The 20,398-nt window shown below is 54.8% G+C and overlaps 1 protein-coding gene across 2 annotated transcripts in view; it reads left to right on the plus strand.

Annotated features, from left to right (window-relative positions):
• The first annotated feature begins 1,462 nt into the window (after positions 1 to 1,462).
• Positions 1,463 to 20,398, plus strand: part of ATP2A3 (ATPase sarcoplasmic/endoplasmic reticulum Ca2+ transporting 3) — a 48,383-nt gene continuing 29,447 nt past the window's right edge. For both annotated transcript variants that reach the window (XM_084493539.1, XM_084493540.1), the window contains exons 1-3: positions 1,463 to 1,658; positions 17,094 to 17,111; positions 17,606 to 17,688. In XM_084493539.1, the coding sequence (XP_084349665.1) occupies positions 1,541 to 1,658; positions 17,094 to 17,111; positions 17,606 to 17,688 (219 nt within the window). In that variant the 5' untranslated portion in view covers positions 1,463 to 1,540. The remainder of the gene's footprint in view (positions 1,659 to 17,093; positions 17,112 to 17,605; positions 17,689 to 20,398) is intronic.

Here is a 20,398-nt window from a genome sequence, read left to right on the forward strand (position 1 = left end):
AGTGGGATGAGGCGGGGGGAGCCCCTTGCCGTGCTCTATTTATTGGCACCCTCAGGGGAGGGGAGAGCACGGCGAGGGCAGGGCAAGCGACACGGAGAAAAAAAAAACACCCAAACACTACTTTCTCCCCCAAACGAGAGGCAGGCGACCGCTTGAAGCCAGGCCAGGCCGCAGGGCTCGGAGCCGCGTTTCCTGCAGCAGGGCCGCAGGGGGGGCCCGGCCGCGGCGCGCAGCCCTGCGCCTCCCACCCCGCCGGAAAACTTAATTTAGTGGGCTGAGAAACGCGAAAAGCCACGCTTCCTCCAGGACCTCCACGCCGGTGGGATCGGCGAAAGGCTTTCCATAAATAAACGCACCAATAAATAAATAACCCGAGCTCCTCCCTGCGCTGCGCGCCGCCACTTCCTCCTGCTCACCACCCGCTGGGGTTGTGTGGGGCTGGGGTTGTGTGGGGCTGGGGTTGTGTGGGGCTCGGCTCCGTCGCCCACCAGCCCCTGTTGCCACCAGCCTCCTCCTGGAGAGGCTGTGGGGTGAGGTCTGGATGTACCCAGAGGCTGGGGGAGGCTGCTGGAAGCCCACCTTGGCCGGGGCACAGGGACACCGCTGGAGCACGGGGTTTGGGCCACCATGGGTGCGGGCTGGCCACTGTCCTTGGCTGGTTGTACCCAGGGGTTGGGGCAGCCTCGTGTGTGTAGGCGAGGGGAGCTCGTCCTGTGCACATGGAGGGCTGCTGAAGGGATGTTCGGGTGCCAGAAAGTGACTTTGGGTACCAGGAAGTAACATTTGGGTGCCACAAAGTCATGTTTGGCTGTCAGAAACTGACATTTGGCTACTAGAAACTGTTGTCTGGCTACTTTCTAGTACTGACGTTTGGCTACTAGAAACTGATATTTGGGTGCTAGAAACTGATGTCTGGCTGCTAGAAGCTGATGTTTGGCTACTAGAAGCTGATGGCTGGCTACTAGAAACTGATATTTGGCTACTAGAGGCTGATGTTTGGCTGCCAGAAACTGATATTTGGCTACTAGAAACTGATGCCTGGCTGCTAGAAGCTGACGTTTGACTAGTAGAAGCTCGCGTTTGGCTACTAGAAGCTGATGCCTGCCTGCCAGAAACTGACAGTAGGCTACTAGAAGCTGACATTTGGCTACCAGAAGCTGACATCTGGCTGCAAGAACCCCTCACTCCAGCAGAGCATTGCCGGCAAGCGCAGCCCCCCCGGCACAGGGGGACATTTGGAGCAGGGAGCGGGGACCCCCGGGCCGCTTGTGGAGGGGGGCGGCCGGGCAGCGCTGTCCCGGGCCGACCCGGGCACGGTCCGGGGGGGGCCGGGGGAGGCGGGGAGGGGCGGGGAGGGCCGGGAGGAGGGGCCGGGCGGCGGCTCCGCTCCCCGAGGTGCCGGCGGAGGGCGAGCGGCGGCGGCCCCCGAGTGCGCTCCGTGCGCGGTCCCGGGAGCCCGGCGGCCGGTCCCTGCGTCCCCCCCCCCCCTTCCTCTCCCCATCCCCGGACCCCCTTCCCCTCCCCGGGCCGTTGTTGGGGCATGGAGGCGGCGCACAGCCTGCCCGTGCTCGACGTGCTGCGCCGTTTCGGCGTGGCCGAGAGCTGCGGGCTCAGCCCCGAGCAGGTCCGGAGGAGCCGGGAGAAGTACGGCCCTAATGGTGAGCGTGGGGTGCCGTGGGGTGCGGGGTTACGGGGTGGGGTGTTGTGGGGTGCGGTGGGAGGATGCGCGGGGGGACCCCGAGGGACTCCCGGTGGTGGGCATGGGGGGAGCCGGGGGCACCGAGCGCTGTGCTAGGGCTGGGGGGAGGTTTGGGGTGGGTGTGGAGGGGGCTGGGGGGGCTCTGGGGGAAGTTTTTGTCCTGGCCGGGGTGCGGGGATTGCCCCGAAATTGGTCCGGAGAGGGCCCGCTGCTGGCTTGATGTGGGGTGGCAGCGGGGTGGCAGTGGGGTTGCAGAAGGACATGGGGTGGCAGCGGGGTGTGGGGTGGCAGCAGGACGTGGAGTGGCAGTGGGGTGGCAGCAGGGTGGCAGTGGGACACAGGGTGGCAGCAAGGTGTGGGGTGGCAGCAGGGCTTGGGTCCCTGCGTGGCCATCGGGTGCTGCTGCGGCTCCTTTTGGGCGAGCAGCGAAGGGCAGCATCTCTCTGGAAGCTCTCAGCACGACCACCAGCCCAGGGACCCACTGGGCTCCCCCAGCCCGTTGAGTGGGGACAGGGTCTTGGCTAGCACCCCAGCCCCAGGGGGTCCCATCCTGCCCAGCAGCACCAGCCCTGAGCCCCCCCAGCCGCAGGGATCAGAGCCTCCCACCCACTGCCTGCTTTGGGGGCAGAACCCCTCAAAAGTGCCGGTCCTGATCCCAAGCTACAATCACTCCCCAAATTCCCCCCGGCCCCAGGGCGGCCCCTGGGCTCTCCGTGCCGTGGGGCAGTGTCACCTGCAGGCCTGGCCGCTGCGGGGCTCGCGGTGCCTGCTCCTGTTTGCCCAAGTGAATCATCCTCCCTGAGTCAGGCTGCTCGGTGGCACCGGGCTCTCTGCCTCCAGAGAGGTGCCTCGAGCGTGTGGCGTAGGTGCCAAGCAAAGGCTTAGCAGTGGCAATAAATTTTTCTCTTTGAATTTGTTTCTTTTTCACCCCCTCACCTCCCTCAAGCAGTGGCCGTGCGCTCGTCTCCTCCATCTGCGGAGCAGCAAATTTTGCTCCAGACCACAAATTTTTTACAAAGTGGTGATTCGTGAGAGCCTCTCGCCTGGGGATGTCCCGTGGCTGTCGCCTTCACGGCACAGTCCTGTGCCTGCTGCCCAGTGCAACGTGTGGGCAGCAGCATGGGTGCAAATGTGGCAGAAGGCTTCAAAAAATAATGGCTTTTTGCGCATTTGTGCAAATCTTGGATTTTTCTTGTGTGTGGCTCAGGTGTGACTGCTTTTGTGTTAAAATGGTGAAGAATGGGACCCTGTGTGGCTTGTTCTTTTTGTTTTAAAAGCTCATTTTTAAGCAAAGGGCCTTTTTTTCCAGCACGGTGAGGGCTTACAGGCTGTGTTCTGGCCGCAGGAGCCGGCACCTGCACGCCCTGGGTACCCAGTCTACTGCGGGAGCAGTGTGGGGCAGCACGGTGGGCTCGAAGGTGGCTCGTATTAAATTGCATTTTAATTTAAGCTTAAATTAAATTTTGGCAGCGGAAGTGCGGGGCAGTTTGGCGTCTCGCTTGAGCTCGCACAGAGCTCAGAAGGGGGAAGAAAATTCAAATCTCGCGTCGCTTGCAGCGCGGAGCAGCCCCGCGGCTCCGGCGGGTTTCATTTTCGCACCCTCCCGGCTCACGTTCATTCATTTCCTTCCACACCTGAAATCCAACTGCCAGTGGCGGTGTGAATCACGGCCCGAAATACAGCATCTTCCGTAAAAACGTCTCCTGACATACATTGGGGAGCTGCCTTCTTCATTTTATTTTATTTTATTTCTGATTGGGTTGATGCATTTCAGAAATAAGAGCTGCAGCGAGCTGCACCATTGAGCGAGAAGCAGTGGCCGCTGGCGTGCTTTATTTTAGTGTGTGTAGGTATTTTGGGGGGCCACCTTTATTTGTGTATATGTATTTTTTTGGGGGGGGGCACATTCTTTAGGAGCCTAAAACTGCTTTTCAGTTCCAGCGCTCGCAGCTCCCTTTGTAGGAGGAAGCAGAGCGCAGTGCTGATTATTTAATATCTCCAATTAGCGGCTTGGCAGCCGAGCAGCGCGCTATAGATTACTGGGCTTGGAGAAGATATTTCTCTGTTCGGAAGAGCTCATGTTCGAGTTTCAAATCTGTCATTGGCGCTGGCAGCACGGCGATTTCGTTTGCCAGGGGAGCTGGAGGAGCCGCGGCGCGCTGAGGTCTCGCCGTGGCCACTGGCAAAAGGCTCCCGAGCCCTCGAGCTCCGCGCTGCAGCTGCTTTCAGGCCACCTGAAACAAGAGCTCTGCCTTCTTATTTTAGTGTTTTTTTTTTTTTTTTTTTTAATTTTATAATAGACAGGGCTGGAGGGTACGGGAGTGCCAATGTGTTTTTTTCTTTTCTTTCTGAACTTAAAAAACAAAGGCTGAATTTGCTCTGAAATGATTCCAGCTCTGCCGAGGAGTGACAGATGTAAGCCGGAGCTGCCCCGCGGCCAGCCGAGTGATTTTTCTGATTTAAATATAGCCGTGATTTCTCTTCCTAAATGGATTTCCATGTGTAAATGAGCGCACATTTCGGGCACGGTATTGCCAACGTTAATGCATATGCATAATTTTATTTGCCTCATCAGTAACCTAAATGGACTGTGAATGTCAGCGGAGTCAAGCGCCGGGATGTTTGCAGCATAGGGGCATTTATCTCTTTGCGTGCCACCTCCTCCAGCTCCAAAGCAAAATCCCTTCTGCAGTGGCGATGGCAGCGGGCAGGATCAGGCCCTTCTCCTTGGCCTTTCACCCACCCTCTGCGGGACCCCAGCGGTGCCAGGGGTGACCCCAAAACCCTGCCTGGTGGCCTCCAGAGCCTCGTGCACCCCGTTGCGAGATGCGACAGTGACGGCATTACCTGCTGGCTGTCCTAAGGGTTATTATCATTAATAGACCATTATTAAGAGCCAGCTCCAGCACCGGGGAAACACCCCGGCTGCCTCCCAGCCCGGGTTATCGCTCCGGCTCACTCCTGACAGTTTTAAAAAAGAGAGAAATTTCTGTTTTGTGCTGAAACGTTTGAGGTGCCGGCAAGGAGGGGAAAAGCAGCATTTTCTGACTCATCTCACTCTGCTCTCTGTTCCTCTGCGCATCGCCCACCTTTTCCACCCCCGAAACACACGCTTAGCAGTCTGATTCATAAACACGCTACGTGGTTTTTTGTGTGTTTTTTTCTTTCTTTTATTTTTTTTTTTTCTCCTCCTCCAAATCCTTTCCCTTAGGAGAAATGCTGATGCACTCAAACAGTGTGAGCACCTTCAGGGTTGTGGAGAGACCACGTAATTTTCCTAACTGGACGGTAGGAAATTTGGGGTTTGAGCCCCACACCTTCCTCTGGGGTTACCCAATTCCATACCTACCTTTTTATTGAGGGGGAAAAAAAAAAGTGAATAAGGAGCAACATTCAGAAAACCTGTCATCCACCCTGTCCTGCCTGGCTCCTGCAGCAGTTTAATCCATCCAGGGCGAGCAGAGGCAGGGGCAGCACTGGTGTGGAAGGGGTTTTTGTGCAGGTGCACCCACGGGCCTTGCCTTTACCTAGGGGTTTACCCTTGGGGTTTCCCCCCGAACTTCTTGCACCGGTGTTATTTCTTTAATATTTGTATTTTCCTGCTGGTCTGGGGGCTGGTCACTGCTGTGCTGCAGAGCATTGAGTGAGGAGCGGGGTGCACTACGGCTTCCCAAAAGTGCACCCCACGCACATGGATCCTCTTGTCCCAGTATTTCAGGTGTCTGTTTTAACAGAGCTGAGTGATTTTGGCCCATTCGGTGCCGTTTGTGCCGTACAGCCCCAAGCCTGCTTGCTCTTCCCCCCCTTGCAGCTTGGTCTGTCTGCCTGTTTCAGCCTCTTGCAGTCACCAGATCCAGTTCTGAGCCACCGAGTCGCTGTTCTACAATCATCTCTCACTGCTCAGCCTTAAAAAATGTTGTTGATGTTTAGGTTGCAAGTTAGTTTAAATATTTTCACTTTTCTCCTTCCTCGAACACAAAACAATTTTGTTGCTTTGGATTTCTTTCTACCAGAGAGATTTTCTCTGCCGGAGGAGCGTGCGTATCGCTGTGTTTTTTGCTTCGTGCTTTCTCTCCTGCTGCAGACCTGCTGGTGGGAGAGCAGGGCCCCATGCTGCCGATGCAGCTCCCTGTCCTGTGGTTCGCTCTGTGCTGGCAAATCCTTGCCCTGCACACACGTGTGGCCGGCATCACCGCTTGCACAACCACTGCTACGTGCTGCTAGCACCGGGCTTGCAGAGCCCTTTATCCACACATGTCCCCTGGGACCACGTGTACATGGCATGTTGGGTGACCCCCCGTCCAGCTGGTTCTCTGCCCTGTAATGCTTTCATTCATCTGCTTCTAAAAGAATTTTTGGTGCTTTTTCATATGCTCAAACCTCTGCGGGCACCAGCTTCGATTTTTCTCCCACGTGCAGTGTTTGCAGACCTGGGTGGGATGGTGATGCCCGACCAAAATGTCTTTTATTTATTTATTTATCTATCTATTTTAAGGATAAATCATTGCAAACCATCATCCCAAAGCTCAGCACGGGCACACCATGCCTGTCACCCAGCTGGGTGCTGGACAGGGAGCACCCCCTTGGGGGGTCCATGGGGCAGCACATTGAGCCCCCCAGGCACCCCGTCCCCACCGACTTCTATTACTGCGTGTGTGACATGCTGTTGGTATCATGACTCACAATCTTTTTTTTTTTTTTTTTCCCAACATCTCAGTGCTGTAGTATCGGAGGCAGAACTTATAACAGTAACCTACATTAAGAAAAAAAAAAAAAAAAAAAAAGAAACTAAAATAAAATTGCCAAGCGCCGCAGCGAAGCGTCTGCAGCGATTATCGCACTGTAAAACAGGTAGCGGGAGAAGGCTGGAAGTGCTGAGGGGCTGGAGCCAAAAAGCAATAGAGAAAATTGTGGTTACTTGAGTGTTTCCATGACGTGAGCGCGCCGCCTCCGTGGGCGTCGAACCCCGTGGGTTAACCGGCTGCAGGCAGGGCTGCTGCGATGGGCGACGGGGCGGGAGGCTCCCTGCTCCTCTTGGGATTAATGCAATTAGTGCTAATGGATATTTTCCGGGGGCTTGAAGCCATGGTTGGGGGGGTGCTGCTCACCTTCTGCAGCCCATGGGGGAAAGGGGAGAGGGGTCGTGTCCCGAATTTTGCTCTTTTGTTGGGATTTTTGTGTGTTGAATGAATCCTCGCCGGCGATTCACCTCGTGCCTGTAGCTGGTGTTTGTGGGAACCTCCCAGCACTGAGGTCTGGCTGCTATCATCCTATAAAAGCCCTTTCTCTCTATTTATTTCATTTTATTGCCTATTTATTTCCCCGCCATTGCCGTTACCTGCAGCACCCCCGGGCTCAGGCACGTCCCCGTGGGCTGTGCGCTTGGGTGCAGTCACCAGCACCGTGCTTCTTTGGGGTGAAACGCCAGCCCCAGCCTCTCTGGGGATGTCTGAACCTCGTGCACCCCAAAACGTAGGTACCCCTGCTGTGCTCACAGCAACTCTCCTAAAATTTAAATTTTCCAATACCTGCTGCTCGTGCAGCTGGATATGCTGATGCAGGTCACCCCATTTGATTATTTCATCCCCCCCCCTGCACGCTTGGGCTGCGTTTGCAAATCACCGTGGCCTTTTGGCTCAAAGATCCCCTAACGGAGGGGAAACAACCCAGGGGCAATAAAAAAAAGACCTCTTTCCTAGCCAGAGCTGCCGTGCCCGTGCCCGGCTGGGGCTCGGAGGGTGCATGCCCTGCACACTGGGGGCACCGTCGGCGCTGCGACGTTTTGGGGAGGAAATCCGCTCCTTGCTCTTGCGCCTCCCCTGCGCCCCGGGGTTCCTGTCGGCGGTGTTTTGGCATCGGGTGTTTCCTGCTATTTAGTGACCGGGTGTATTTTAAACCAGCCCTGGGGGGGGAGGCGGAGAAGGGATGGGTGTTACTGTGGGCCACAGGGCAGGGCTGCCCCTGGTACAGCCAAATATGAGGAGCTAAGGCTGGGTGATGGTTGGTTGTGGTTCCCCCTCCCCATGTTTTTATCCTGTTTTTCCTTTCTAAAATGCCTCAGATGCCCCCACATCCCACTGCCATCACCCCCTTCACCCCAGCCTGTGCAGCGCTGTGCCCACCTTTTAATTTTTATTTTTTAATTGTTATTATTTCTGCTTTGGAAACTTTTTTTTTTTTTTTTTTTTCACTTGTGGCTGATAAAAATCGGTTGGTTCCTTTTTGGGAGGGGTGCGTGGGCGGGGGAGATTCTCTTCTCTTCCTTAGCTGCGGGGAGCAAAGTGCAGAGCTGCGAGGAGGAACTCGGGCAGCAGTGACTCGGTCCCCTCTGCCTGCCCAGGGAAGCCAAATCCCCAGGGTTTTGCCCCAAAACCATTGGCTTGGTTGCCCGCGCTTACCCTTGGCCAAGCTGGACCGATGGAGCCAGCATCCGAGGTGGGGACACCCCTCATGCTGCTCGGCGCCGTTACCTGCCTGCGCTCCCTTCTTTTTTTTTTTTTTTTTTCCATTTTGCAACCTCCAAGTCAACAAAACGCGCTAAAATAAGGAAAATGTGGTGAGCGAGTGGAAAAAGGAAAACAGAGTTGCAGGGGAGAGGTGGCCCTGAGCCTCCCGCTCGCTCCGTGGAGGACAGCGTTCCCCAGGGCTCCGCGTGGTTTGGGTTTTGCTGCTCTTCTGCACTCCTGCATGGTTTTTCCCTTTTTCACCTCTTCTTGACACTTGTCTTCTCAACACTAAGTCTTAAACTTGTTTGTTGTGTATAGGTCTCTGCGTAGGTATCTGTGTCTTTGTAGGTCCATTCCAACTGAACCAGTCTACTCTATACGCATCTGTATCTGTAGATATGTGTATATATCATGTACATATGTGTGTATCTATGAAAATAAAATTCCATCCCTTACATGCACACATTATACACAATGGGAAGAAGGTCACAGAAATAAGATTAAATGGGCTCAACTCTTCCAGCAACCTGCCTCCTTGTGGGAAGGGAACGGGCTCACCTACACAGGGATGCGTGATCCCCGGAGAGTTCATCCCTGAAAGTATTAATTGCCCAGCTCATCCCTTTTTCCCATCCAGAAAGACTTTTTTTTTTCTATTCTGCACGATATATATATTTTATTTTTTCTTCTGATATAATCTAAACTCAGTGCTGTGCATACTTCGTTTTCCACGAACACCCATCCAAGGCGATCGCTGAAAATAGCTCAGAGAGCGGGGAGTAGGAAAAGCCAGCGTGTGTTTGGGGAGCGGGGTTGGCTGGGGCAAGGAGTTCTGTAAAAAATAATAATAATAAAAAAAAAAAAATAGCAAAACATAATAATAATAATCTCTGCTGAAGTTAATTGAGTTTAAAAGCAGCTCATTAGCTGCCGTGCGGGGCAGGGCCGGTGGGCGCTGTGCTGCCTTAGCCTGGCCGTGTGTTGCCAGCCCGCCTTGCTCTGCCAGCAGATGGGAGTCGCCTCGAGATGTGAATATTCCGGCTGTCGGATTTCACAAACGCTTTCAGGAGTGGGAGGCGTTTCCTCCAGAAAACAAACAAATGGAGAACAACAAAAATAAAATCCACACCGTACCCCATCCGAGCCTGTGTGTATTGGGATGGGGTCAGCCCCCGGCAGCCCACAGTTTCAGCCAAGGCTTTCCCTTGATGAGGAAGGGAACAAGCAGTGTTTGGGTTGAAAAGCAATATATTTCAGGGCTTCAGGTATTTACTTAGGTTGCTGGCTTTGAATTTTGGGGGGTTACACCTTACAAACATCCCCCCCTGGTTTGGTAGCGCTGCATCCACGCTGGTTGTGATTCAGTCCCAAGCCTGCAGTGCGCCAGAGGTCAAGCAAAAAAATGTGGAAAAGCAAATGGGTTGTTTTGGTGGGCAAGAGTGCTGCAAAGAGCCCTTTGTGAGGGGGGAAGCTTGGTCTCATTCTGCCTCTGTCCCCCTGCCCCATGCCGCAGCAGCCCCTCGCTGCGTGCTGAGCGACATCGCTCCGCCAGGAGCAAGTGCATCCAATTCTGGCTGTGCACCCTGCTCTCATTTTCCTGCCTGTTTTTCTTACCTTTGCAGCCCACTAAGCCATTTCTCCTGTTTTTTAAGAAAAAAAAGCCATGAGCACGTTTCCGCCCGGCTCTTCCCCAGATCTCACGGAACTCAGCTGCAAGGCAGCAGTGCAATTCCAGCACCAAATGCCCTCCCCAAGGATATTTAAAGCCTGCAGGGGCTGAGCCAGCATCGTGAGGGCTCGGGCACCACCGCCTCTGCAGCTTGGTGTGTTTGGTTTGCTAAGCTGTTATGTTAGCATTATTTAATCCTAAACGTTATTAAATTTTATGCCGCTGGGTGTTTGACTCGCTGGCTGGCTTGCAGCATGGTGTGGCAGTCCCAGAAGTGTTGCGAAGTTGGTGTTTTGCTTGCCTTGGCATGGATGGGGCTTTGGTTTCTGAACATTTGCTGTTTTGGGGAGATTTTGACTCCCCAAAAAAAGGATTTTAGTGGAGGCATCACGCTGATGGTGATGGTGGCCAAGGGCAGAGCCCGCAGGGATGGAAATCCATTTCTGTGCCAACAGAACCGACTGAGTTAAAAGCAAGCACTGGAGCATCAGGGGGAAATTCTGTGAAAAAAAAAAAATAGTTGTAGGGCAAAAAAATGAAACCTGCAAGAAGAGGATCGCAGAGTGCTTCTGGGCTCGCAGGAGGCAGTGGGCCTCCCTCACCGAGCCCGTGGGTGAGGCTGAGCCGGGGCTGAGCTGGGCAGGGGAAGCTGTGCCTGGCTGTGGGGATTGTCCCCTCAAGGTTTGGGGTGCAATCGGATGAAAAAAAGCCCCATCTTAAGCTTTATTTTGTTCCCCTGCCTTTATTTTAATTTATTTTATTTTTGAATGCCCCCGAAGCTGTTACTATTTAAATGCAGATTTTTAGCTTTTCCACCCAGGAGCCAGAGCTGGAAATTCTTTCCACTGCCTTGGTGCAGGAGGGAACAAAACCTGCCTTTAGCCTGCTCACATCGCCCGTCTGAGGCCAGGGCTGTGCGCTCCCTCTGCCACGCACCCCCTGTCCCCCAGGGACCAGCAGGCACCACCGGGGGGACAAGGCCACCAGGTGCAGCCCTGGGCTGGGGAGTCCCATTTCCCCATGTTTCTCCCCAAAATTTCCCCAGGCATTTTTAAAGGGACTTCAGTTTTGCAAATAAGGCTGCTGGCCTGACCGGTGACTTGATTTTTCAGGGGAAATGGGTGAAATATTCTCCCCTTGTTCTCTTAGCATTGAGAGGAGGAGGAGAATGGACTTGCATGTGGGTTTTCCGTACAAAATAATTTGCTTTCCTCCATGGAGGAGGATGCGTGGGGCTTCGTGGCCCCATTGCAGGATCCCTGTGCACGATATTGGAGGGGAGCTGCCCTTTGCAGGATGCTCACAACATTTTGGGGATGAGCCATTCCCAGGAGCAAAGGAAAAGGAATTTGGGGTGGGACAGGCAGGTTTATCCTGATGCCTTCTGCTGAGCTCTTGGGTCTGTGGGGCCACCCTCGCTGCTTGAACCATCGCCCTGCCCTGAACACTTCCTTATTTAGTTATTTATTTTCCTTATTTTGGGGCTGCCATCGCCCCTCCAGGCAGGATGCCGGGATCCTGCAGAGCTTGGGGACGCTGCCGGAGCAGCGATCCTGGGGTGTTTGCCGTGGGAGGGGTGCTCATCCCTTGGCCCTTTTATCTCGGTGCCTGCTCCACCAGGTGGGTGCTGGGGGTGCAGGAGGCAGGTGCGGTGCGGTAGGCAAATCAGGCTCCCCCCGGCACGGCGCACCCAGGGCTTTGCTTACAGGGAGGGGGGGAGAACGGGTGGCAAAGCTTTTGGGGCTGTCCCCATGGGGAGGGTGGCACCTGGGAGCAGGCTGGGTGGTGTTACGTGCTCGGGAGGCTCCAGCACAAAACTGCACGTGAAAGGAAAGCCGAATGGGGTAACTCTGCGTTGTCCCCTGCGAGCATCGCACCATCAGCCTCCGGGTGCTTGTCATCCACGATAACGCTACCACAACGCATCAGCCTCCAAACACGTCGCTTTGTGCTCTTGCAACTCAAGGGTGGTGGTGAAAAAGCACCTGAGCACCCGTCCCCAGGTGGGATTCCCACCGAGCAGGGGATGGGGAAACCCAGCAGAGGGGTTTGGGGGCTGCAAAACCCCGCACAGTGCCGGCCGCCACCGGGGCAGGGAGCAGGGCCTTGTGGTGCTGCTGGAAATAACAATTTGTTCTGTGGGGTGAAGGATCCCAGAGCAAGTCCTGCTTTGTGTCACTGGGGGAGGCTGCTGTCCCAGCTGGGGATGTTTTATTTTATTTTATTTTATTTTATTTTTTTTACTCTTTATACCACTTTTTTCCTGCCTGTTGGCGAAGTCTGGGAATTGGATGCGTCGCTTGTTTTACCCCTCCATTTCCCCTTCACTGCGTACAGAAAAATAAATTAGAGGAAGGGGAAAAAAAAAAAAAGAATTTACAGCATAGAAATACAGCCTGAAGGAAGTTTTGGAGCAGAGGGTGGGGGTGATGCTGGTCCTTAGTCCCAGGCTGGGTGCTGTGCTTCTTTGTGCAGGGCGAGCCAGGTCCTGGTCCCACCTGATCCCTGTCTAGGGCAGAGTGACCACGCAATGGTGGAGTTCACTATTCTTGGCGAGGCCAGGAAGGGGACCAGTAAAACCGCTGTATTGGACTTTCGGAGGGCTGACTTTGAGCTGCTCAGGACATTGGTTGGTGGAGTCCCTTGGGAGGCGGTTCTGAAGGGCAGAGGGGTCCAGGAAGGCTGGGCGCTCTTCAAGAAGGAAATCTTAATGGCGCAGGAACGGTCTGTTCCCACGTGCCCAAAGACGAGCTGGCGGGGAAGAAGACCGGCCTGGCTCAACAGAGAATTGTGGCTTGATCTTAGGAGGAAAAAGAAGGTTTATAAGCTTTGGAAAAGTGGGCAGGCCACTAAGGAGGACTTTAAAGAAGTAGCGAGGCTGTGCAGGGACAAAATTAGGAAGGCCAAAGCTCATCTGGAGCTCAATCTGGCTACTGCCGTTAAAGATAACAAAAAACGTTTCTATAAATACATCAACACAAAAAGGAGGACTAAGGAGAATCTCCATCCTTTACTGGATGCGGGGGGAAACTTAGTTACAAGAGATGAGGAAAAGGCGGAGGTGCTCAATGCCTTCTTTGCCTCAGTCTTTAGTGGCAATACCGGATGTTCTCTGGATACCCAGTACCCTGAGCTGGTGGAAGGGGATGGGGAGCAGGATGTGGCCCTCATTATCCATGAAGAACTGGTTGGTGACCTACTACGGCACTTAGATGTGCACAAATCGATGGGGCCAGATGGGATCCACCCAAGGGTACTGAGGGAACTGGCAGAGGAGCTGGCCAAGCCGCTGTCCATCATTTATCAACAGTCCTGGCTATCGGGGGAGGTCCCAATCGACTGGCGGCTAGCAAATGTGACGCCCATCTACAAGAAGGGCCGGAGGGCAGACCCAGGAAACTACAGGCCTGTCAGTTTGACCTCAGTACCAGGAAAGCTCATGGAGCAGATCCTCCTGAGAGTCATCATGCAGCACTTGAAGGGGAAGCAGGCGATCAGGCCCAGTCAGCATGGCTTTATGAAAGGCAGGTCATGCCTGACGAACCTGATCTCCTTCTATGACAGAGTGACGCGCTGGGTGGATGAGGGAAAGGCTGTGGATGTGGTCTACCTTGACTTCAGCAAGGCTTTTGACACCGTCTCCCACAGCATTCTCCTCAAGAAACTGGCTGCTCTTGGCTTGGACTGGCGCACGCTTCGTTGGGTTAGAAACTGGCTGGATAGCCGGGCCCAAAGAGTCGTGGTGAATGGAGCCAAGTCCAGTTGGAGGCCAGTCACTAGTGGCGTCCCCCAGGGCTCGGTGCTGGGGCCGGTCCTCTTTAATATCTTCATCGATGATCTGGACGAGGGCATCGAGTGCACCCTCAGTAAGTTCGCAGATGACACCAAGTTAGGTGCGTGTGTCGATCTGCTTGAGGGTAGGAAAGCTCTGCAGGAGGATCTGGATAGGCTGGACCGATGGGCTGAGGTCAACTGCATGAAGTTTAACAAGGCCAAGTGCCGGGTCCTGCACCTGGGGCGCAATAACCCCAAGCAGAGCTACAGGCTGGGAGAGGAATGGTTGGAAAGCTGCCAGGCAGAGAAGGACCTGGGAGTGATGGTGGACAGTCGGCTGAATATGAGCCAGCAGTGTGCTCAGGTGGCCAACAAGGCCAACGGCATCCTGGCTTGTATTAGGAACAGCGTGACCAGCAGGGCTAGGGAGGTGATCGTCCCCCTGTACTCAGCTCTGGTGAGGCCGCACCTCGAGTACTGTGTTCAGTTTTGGGCCCCTCGCTACAAGAAGGACATGGAGGTGCTTGAGCGGGTGCAGAGAAGGGCGACGAAGCTGGTGAGGGGCCTGGAGAACAAGTCCTACGAGGAGCGGCTGAGGGAGCTGGGCTTGTTCAGCCTGGAGAAGAGGAGGCTCAGGGGTGACCTTATTGCTCTTTACAGATACCTTAAAGGAGGCTGTAGAGAGGTGGGGGTTGGCCTGTTCTCCCACGTGCCTGGTGACAGGACGAGGGGGAATGGGCTTAAGTTGAGCCAGGGGAGTTTTAGGTTAGATGTTAGGAAGAACTTCTTTACAGAAAGGGTTGTGAGGCATTGGAACAGGCTGCCCAGGGAAGTGGTGGAGTCACCATCCCTGGAAGTCTTCAAAAGACGCTTAGATGTAGAGCTTAGGGATATGGTTTAGTGGAGGGCTGTTAGCGTTAGGTTGGAGGTTGGACTCTATGACCTTGAGGTCTCTTCCAACCTAGAAAATTCTGTGATTCTGTGATTCTGTTGCGCGCAGGGGGATGCACGGTGCTCGCATTGCCTGGCTCTGGGGCATCACCCTTCCCTCCCTGCTCGGTAGCAGGCTTGTTTCCCATAAGGGAAATCTGACTTTATTCTGGGGAAGCTACTGAAATGTTGGGAAAAAGGTGTTCAGATGCTCACTGTCAGGGGTCACGCTCCAGGTCTGAGTGTGCACCTGAAACGTTTCCTTGCAGTGCCCCCCGTGCCACCCTGCCGTGTTTTATTTGTTTGCTCTGACCCGGAAAACAAGGCCGGATCTCTCCGAGGGCGCTCAGCTGGCACCGCGCTGCCAGCAGGTGGTACCTGGGCTGCTTTGCCTCGCTGTCACCTGCTCACCGTGCCCTCCACGTCACCGGTGCCAGCCCTGCTGCGCTGTTTGAGCTGGCAGGAGCTGGCGATACCGGCCCCCTGCCCGCCCCACCTCTGCCTCGTGCCTGCCCTTGGAGCATCCCACGCCCATATAGTCTGGCAGCAGGGATTCCCATTTCAGCCCGTCTGCACTCACTGTGCTGTCCCACGGGACTCGTGGATTTGGGTTTTTGCTGCTCTGCATTGGGTTTTGTTGTGACACGGCAGCACTGTGGCCACGGCATGGCACCGGCTGCGCTGCGCTGCCTGGTACCACGGGGCTGACCCGATAAAACCTGGGGTTTGGAGAGCAGGGCGAATCCTCTTATTTCTAGTGGGGTGCTGGAACTGAGAGAAGGGGGCTTCAACCCCAAATTTTCTCATTTTCAGGTGGTTTTAGGTGGATGCAGACCCAAAAATGTCAGTGCATTTTGGCTTCCAGCCCTTTTTTGCAGGGTGCAAAGTGGGTGCTGAGCTGTCGTGTGAAGGGAGGTGGAAAGGGGCACCACCCAGAGGAGGTTTGCCTAGTTCCCAGTATGCTCAAAATCAACTTTTTGGGGGGGGGAAGTAGCTGCAACAGCACTGCTGCTGGTTGGGGTTTGGTGGCAGCAGTGTCATTGTGTCACCCTGGTGGCGGTGAGACCCGTGCTGCCGGCGGGGTGTTGGCTTCCTCCTGAGTTCATGGTAACCCATTTTCCTGCCCCCTCTGCAGAGCTCATGCAAAGTCCCCGCTCTGCAAACAGCCTCGCCGCGACTCCTCATGCAAACGATGCCCGGCAGAGGCACAACGGGCCGGCGGCGTTACGCACGGCTGCTCGGGGCGCAACGTCACCACGGGGTGCCACGGTGGAGCTGGGACCTGGCTGAGCACCAGGTGCCCCTTGGTCTGTCACCTTGCGTGGTCGCACCCCTAAAAACCCAGCCTGGATGGGGAAAACGGCCCCGGGTGCCCCCTGCCCTTCATTTTGGGGTTGGGGAGAGGAAGCTGCGGGCGGGGAGGAAGCTGCTTGCAAAAGGGAGAAGAGCAGCTCTCCTTCTGGTGCTCTATAGAACAAGCCAAAATGGTGAAACCCTTCCAAGAATTTCATTTTTTTTCACTGTGAGAATAACTACGGGTGTTACGTTGGGGTCTGTGCCCTCCTCATGGTGGCAGGGCTTTGGAGCTTCATTATTTAGGATTTTTGGAGGGACTCAGGCTTAAAAAACCTCCCAGTGAGCGCCTCTGCCAGCAGTTGAGGGGTGAACACGCAGGGTGCTTGTTTTCACCGTTTTGCTCAGTGAAGGTTGCTGGGGCTTTTTGTTGTGTGTTTCTTTCTTTTTTTTTTTTTTTTTTTTTCCTTTCTCATTTCTCTGAATGAAAATAGAGGGTGGAAAACAGCCGAGCTGGTTTCGCTTCCTGCTCTCACACGTAGGGCTCTGCACGGGGGGCTTGGGGTGGCCGGAGGCACCCCGCGTCTGCCCTCATCCCCCTATTCCCTTAAAAACCCAAGGAGCTGGAGGAACGCCTTGGTTTGCTAGACAGCTGCAGGTATCTTATTGATATAGGGTAAGGCAAACTGGACAGGTGGGCTGTGACGGGTGCATGGAGCTATTGGGGTGTTTTGGTGCCGTTTTGGGCTCGGCTTGCTGGGAGCAGTGTGGCAGGAGCACGGCTTGGACCAGCACAGCATTGGATTTCCTTCCCAGCGTGTTGCGGGCTGTGAAATACAAGGGGCTAATAGGAAACGTGGTGGGGAAGTTACAGGCCCCGGCAGGTCCCTACTGCTCCCTGGCAGTGCGTTTTATGGGATGTTCAGAGCTTTCTGCCCCAGGATTGGAGAGGGCAGCTCCCGAGGGTGCTGGGCTCTTTGGAGGCGAGCGTTTTTAGGCAGGCTGAGCGCAGGGATGGATGCTGCCGCGCCCCGGCTGCAGCAGGGAAATGACATTTCCTGGCACGGGGAGCACCCGGCGCTGCCTGCCTGATGTCAGGCGTTGAAGTCTGATCACAAGCAGCCTTCCTGTGGCAATATGTGCAGCACGAGCTGCGTTTGGGGTACTTGGTGAACTGCTGGGGTATAAGGGATTGCTACGCTGTTCCCAAATTAATATATATTTTTTTCTCTTCCCATTTTTTTCCCTTTCTGCTGGTTGGGGTATGGATGGAAACCCCCAGAGCTCCCTGCAGAAGAAGGTAAGTGGGGGTGCGTGCCCGGAGGTGTGGGTGGGACGGGGGGGGTGAAAGCTGGGGATGAGGCTGCTGGAGGAAGGGGAGTGTGCGGGGTCATTTCTTCTAATCTCAATTTTAATCCCAGAGACAGCTGGGCTGAGAACAGGGCCTTCCTCTGACGGAAAGGCTACCAGGTGGGAGTAGGAACACAGAGGATTTGGTTTCTTTAGTTAAAAACAAGTGTAGTAGAAACAGGGCAATGCCAGAAAGGAAGGCATTTCGTATTAGAGAGAAAAATCCCTCACTGCTGCAGGTGGAGCTGGTGATGCCAACGGCAGATTCAGGACATGAATGTTTACTCTCATTTGATTCAACGCTGCCCCTGGCACTGGGTGTCCCCTGCAGTGCCCGGAGCAGCGATGCTGCAGGCTCTGTGGGCCCTACTGGCCTCCAAATTCCCTGCCTTCTGGGGCATTTTGGGCACCGATGGTGTTTGAGCTCGTGTGTTTTCCCCCTAGGAAAGTCCCTCTGGGAGCTGGTGCTGGAGCAGTTTGAAGATCTCCTGGTCCGCATCCTCCTGATGGCCGCTTTCCTCTCCTTCGTGAGTACCGCGGGCGGGCTGCGGCACCCCTGGGTGCTGGTGGGAGCTGGGGTGAGGGGGGCTTAAAAGGTGCCGTGTTCAAACAGAGCATCGCATTTCAGGTCAGCACTGGTGAAATAGGACGGGGTTGTTTATTTTTAGGGGGAATAAAGAGGCCAGAGGGGTGCACGTGAAGGATGGAGGGGATGTGGTTGTGCCGGGCACAGCGGTCGTAGCGATGGCACCGCACGTGCGTAGGTGAGGCTGGAGGACTTCCCAGCACTGCTGAGCCATCCAACAGCGATATCCCCCAGCTCTCCAGCCTTCCTTACATTTCCCTAAGACCCTAAGGCAGAAAGGGGCCCAGGGGCACGGTTCCATCAGCTGATCCCAGTGTTGCTACTTAAAGTTAATGCCAATAGCGTGAATTAAATTAGAAGCCCTGGAGTCATCTGTGTGCCTTGAAGCTTTGCCACTGCCAGATTCTTCTGCCGCAGTTTAATGATATCTTGGCAGCCTTGACTCCTTTCATTCAAATAATCCGTGCTGAAAAATTCATGTCAAGCTGTTGAAGAAGGCACAGCTGGATGGTTTCTCTCAGTTCCTTTGGAAGATGCTCTGTCCCCACCCGTTCATTCAGCTTGGGACTTCTGACACGACCCAGAGCCCAACTAAATAACACCAAGGATGGGCAGGGGAGATCTGGAGATGACTCCTAGTCCAAGGGAAGCGTCAGAGCTACCCATCCTGTTGCTCACTGAGTGTCTTTCAAAACTTCTGATGGGGATCTCCGATGGTGGAGACCTGACAGAGGTGGATCGAGCCCTTCGCTACCCTGGCAGTAATCACACCTGGCTCTGCCGCACTGCCTGCTGAGCCCTGGTGCTATTTCCTGCCTCAGACCTGGGCAAGGAGATCCCGTTGTGTGTTTCCAGCTGCAGAGCAGACTGTGTTCTTCTGGAGGCTGTTGTCGTGTCCCCCTGGGGCTACCAGAAGACTGCGGTGCTGGGGTTGTAGGGCTGGGGCTTGGGGACAGAGTCCCAGTCGGAGTGGGTTGGGAAGGGGCTGCCAGGGGACAGTGAGATGGGCCCAGAACTTTTTCATGTGATTTGTCTGTATTGTCTGACCCTAATTTGATGAGCAATATGGGTTGTGTGTGTTCTCATTGTCGGCTCAGAACATGCATCAGCCCTTTTTCCTGAATTTCCTAGGCTGAGGGAAGCATTTTGATTTCCCCATTTGTCAGCCCGTGTGAATCTGTGACGCATTCACTGATGTTTTTCAGGATTTCAGCCTTCTTCCCCTTACTTTGTTAGCACTGTGCTAAATGTTTTCATTGATTTAGGCCCAAAGAGCCTCTTTTGGTGTCCCTTCGCTGCTTCTAATTCTCCCGAATTTCTTTTCAACACTACTTTTCATCGAGCACAACGTGTGCTGTGCCTCTGCGTGCATGGAGGTTAAATAGTTAGGGAAAACCACTTCCCTTTGCATCTTTTCTTTGGGAGCTTTGGAAAGTAAGGACTGGCAGCACAAAAACATCCCAAGGTGTGTGTGCAGCACCTGCCTTGGAGCCTGGCCATGACTCGGTAGCCGTCGCTGTGCTGCTGGGGTCAGGTAGGACGGCGCCTTTTCTCTGGCAAAAAATGGTGATGCAGGATGGAGTGAGGGTTTTGAGGGCAGGAGAGAAGGCAAAGGGTCTGCGGAGATGTCTGTCCACGGGGCAATTGCGAGTGCTCAGGGAATATCTGTACCTATCTGGCAAGCAAACACCAGGTGGCCCCCAGGGAGAGCACGAGAGGAGGAAGAGGAGGGAAGGAGGCAAAGCTCGGCTGCGAAGTAACCCCCTGGTCTTGCCCTGAGGAGGCATTGGGTGGGTGGTGAGAGGTGAGGGCAGCAGCATGGATACGTGAAGTGAGCCCCGAAATTCCCCGTGCTGTGTTCAGGTGCTGCCAGCAGCGATGGGCACCGGGCTGATGCACGTGCCGAGGCCAGGAGGGGCTGGGAGCATTTCCAGCCCTCTGTGGCTTCTCTCCTGGGAGTAATGTCTCCCTCTTGAAGCCCTTCTGCTGCTGCGTGGAGGCATTCAGATTTTGGATTCAAAATGAAAATCCAATCTGTTGTTTAATTTTTATTTTTTTTATTCTTCCTCTGGCCTGGCAGCGTTTCGGCTGCTCGCGTGGGAGCTGCCTCTTGCTGCTGCTCGCGTCCTTCCCGTCCTGCTGGCATGGCCGGGAGGGTTCGGGCATCCCGGGACAGATCCAAGGGGCAGGGCTATGGGCAGACACGATGCATGGGGTACAGCTTTCCTTTAAACCTCTGCTTTTGGGAATGTCACCAGGAGCAGCTTCTGGTAGCGTTCAGCCCCACGGCAGCACACGGTGCTGTCACTTGTCCCCAGACGCTGCCTTCTCCTGCAGCACGGCTTCAGCAGGGCTCTTCGCCCACCTCTGCTGGGGGAGATGCTCCCAGCCTCACTACCTCCACCCTGAGCATCCTTTTTTTGGCTGATTTTAGTCCTTTTTTTGTGGTGCCCGAGCATTGCTCCCCATGAGCTGAACTGGGGAGTGGTTCCTGGCGGGGCTGTGCCTGGATGAGGTTGCAGTGCTTCCTTTGCTGTGAAATCTGCTCATGGAAACCTTTCCCCAGGGGTTGCCATTAGCTCGGTTTTGCTCACAATTTACCTTGGGAGCAGCTCCGTGGGGAGATATTCCTCCATCAGCTTGGTGAGAAA

Source organism: Aythya ferina (genome assembly GCF_964211825.1).
Source record: "Aythya ferina genome assembly, chromosome: 19".
NCBI classification, from domain to species: domain Eukaryota; kingdom Metazoa; phylum Chordata; class Aves; order Anseriformes; family Anatidae; genus Aythya; species Aythya ferina.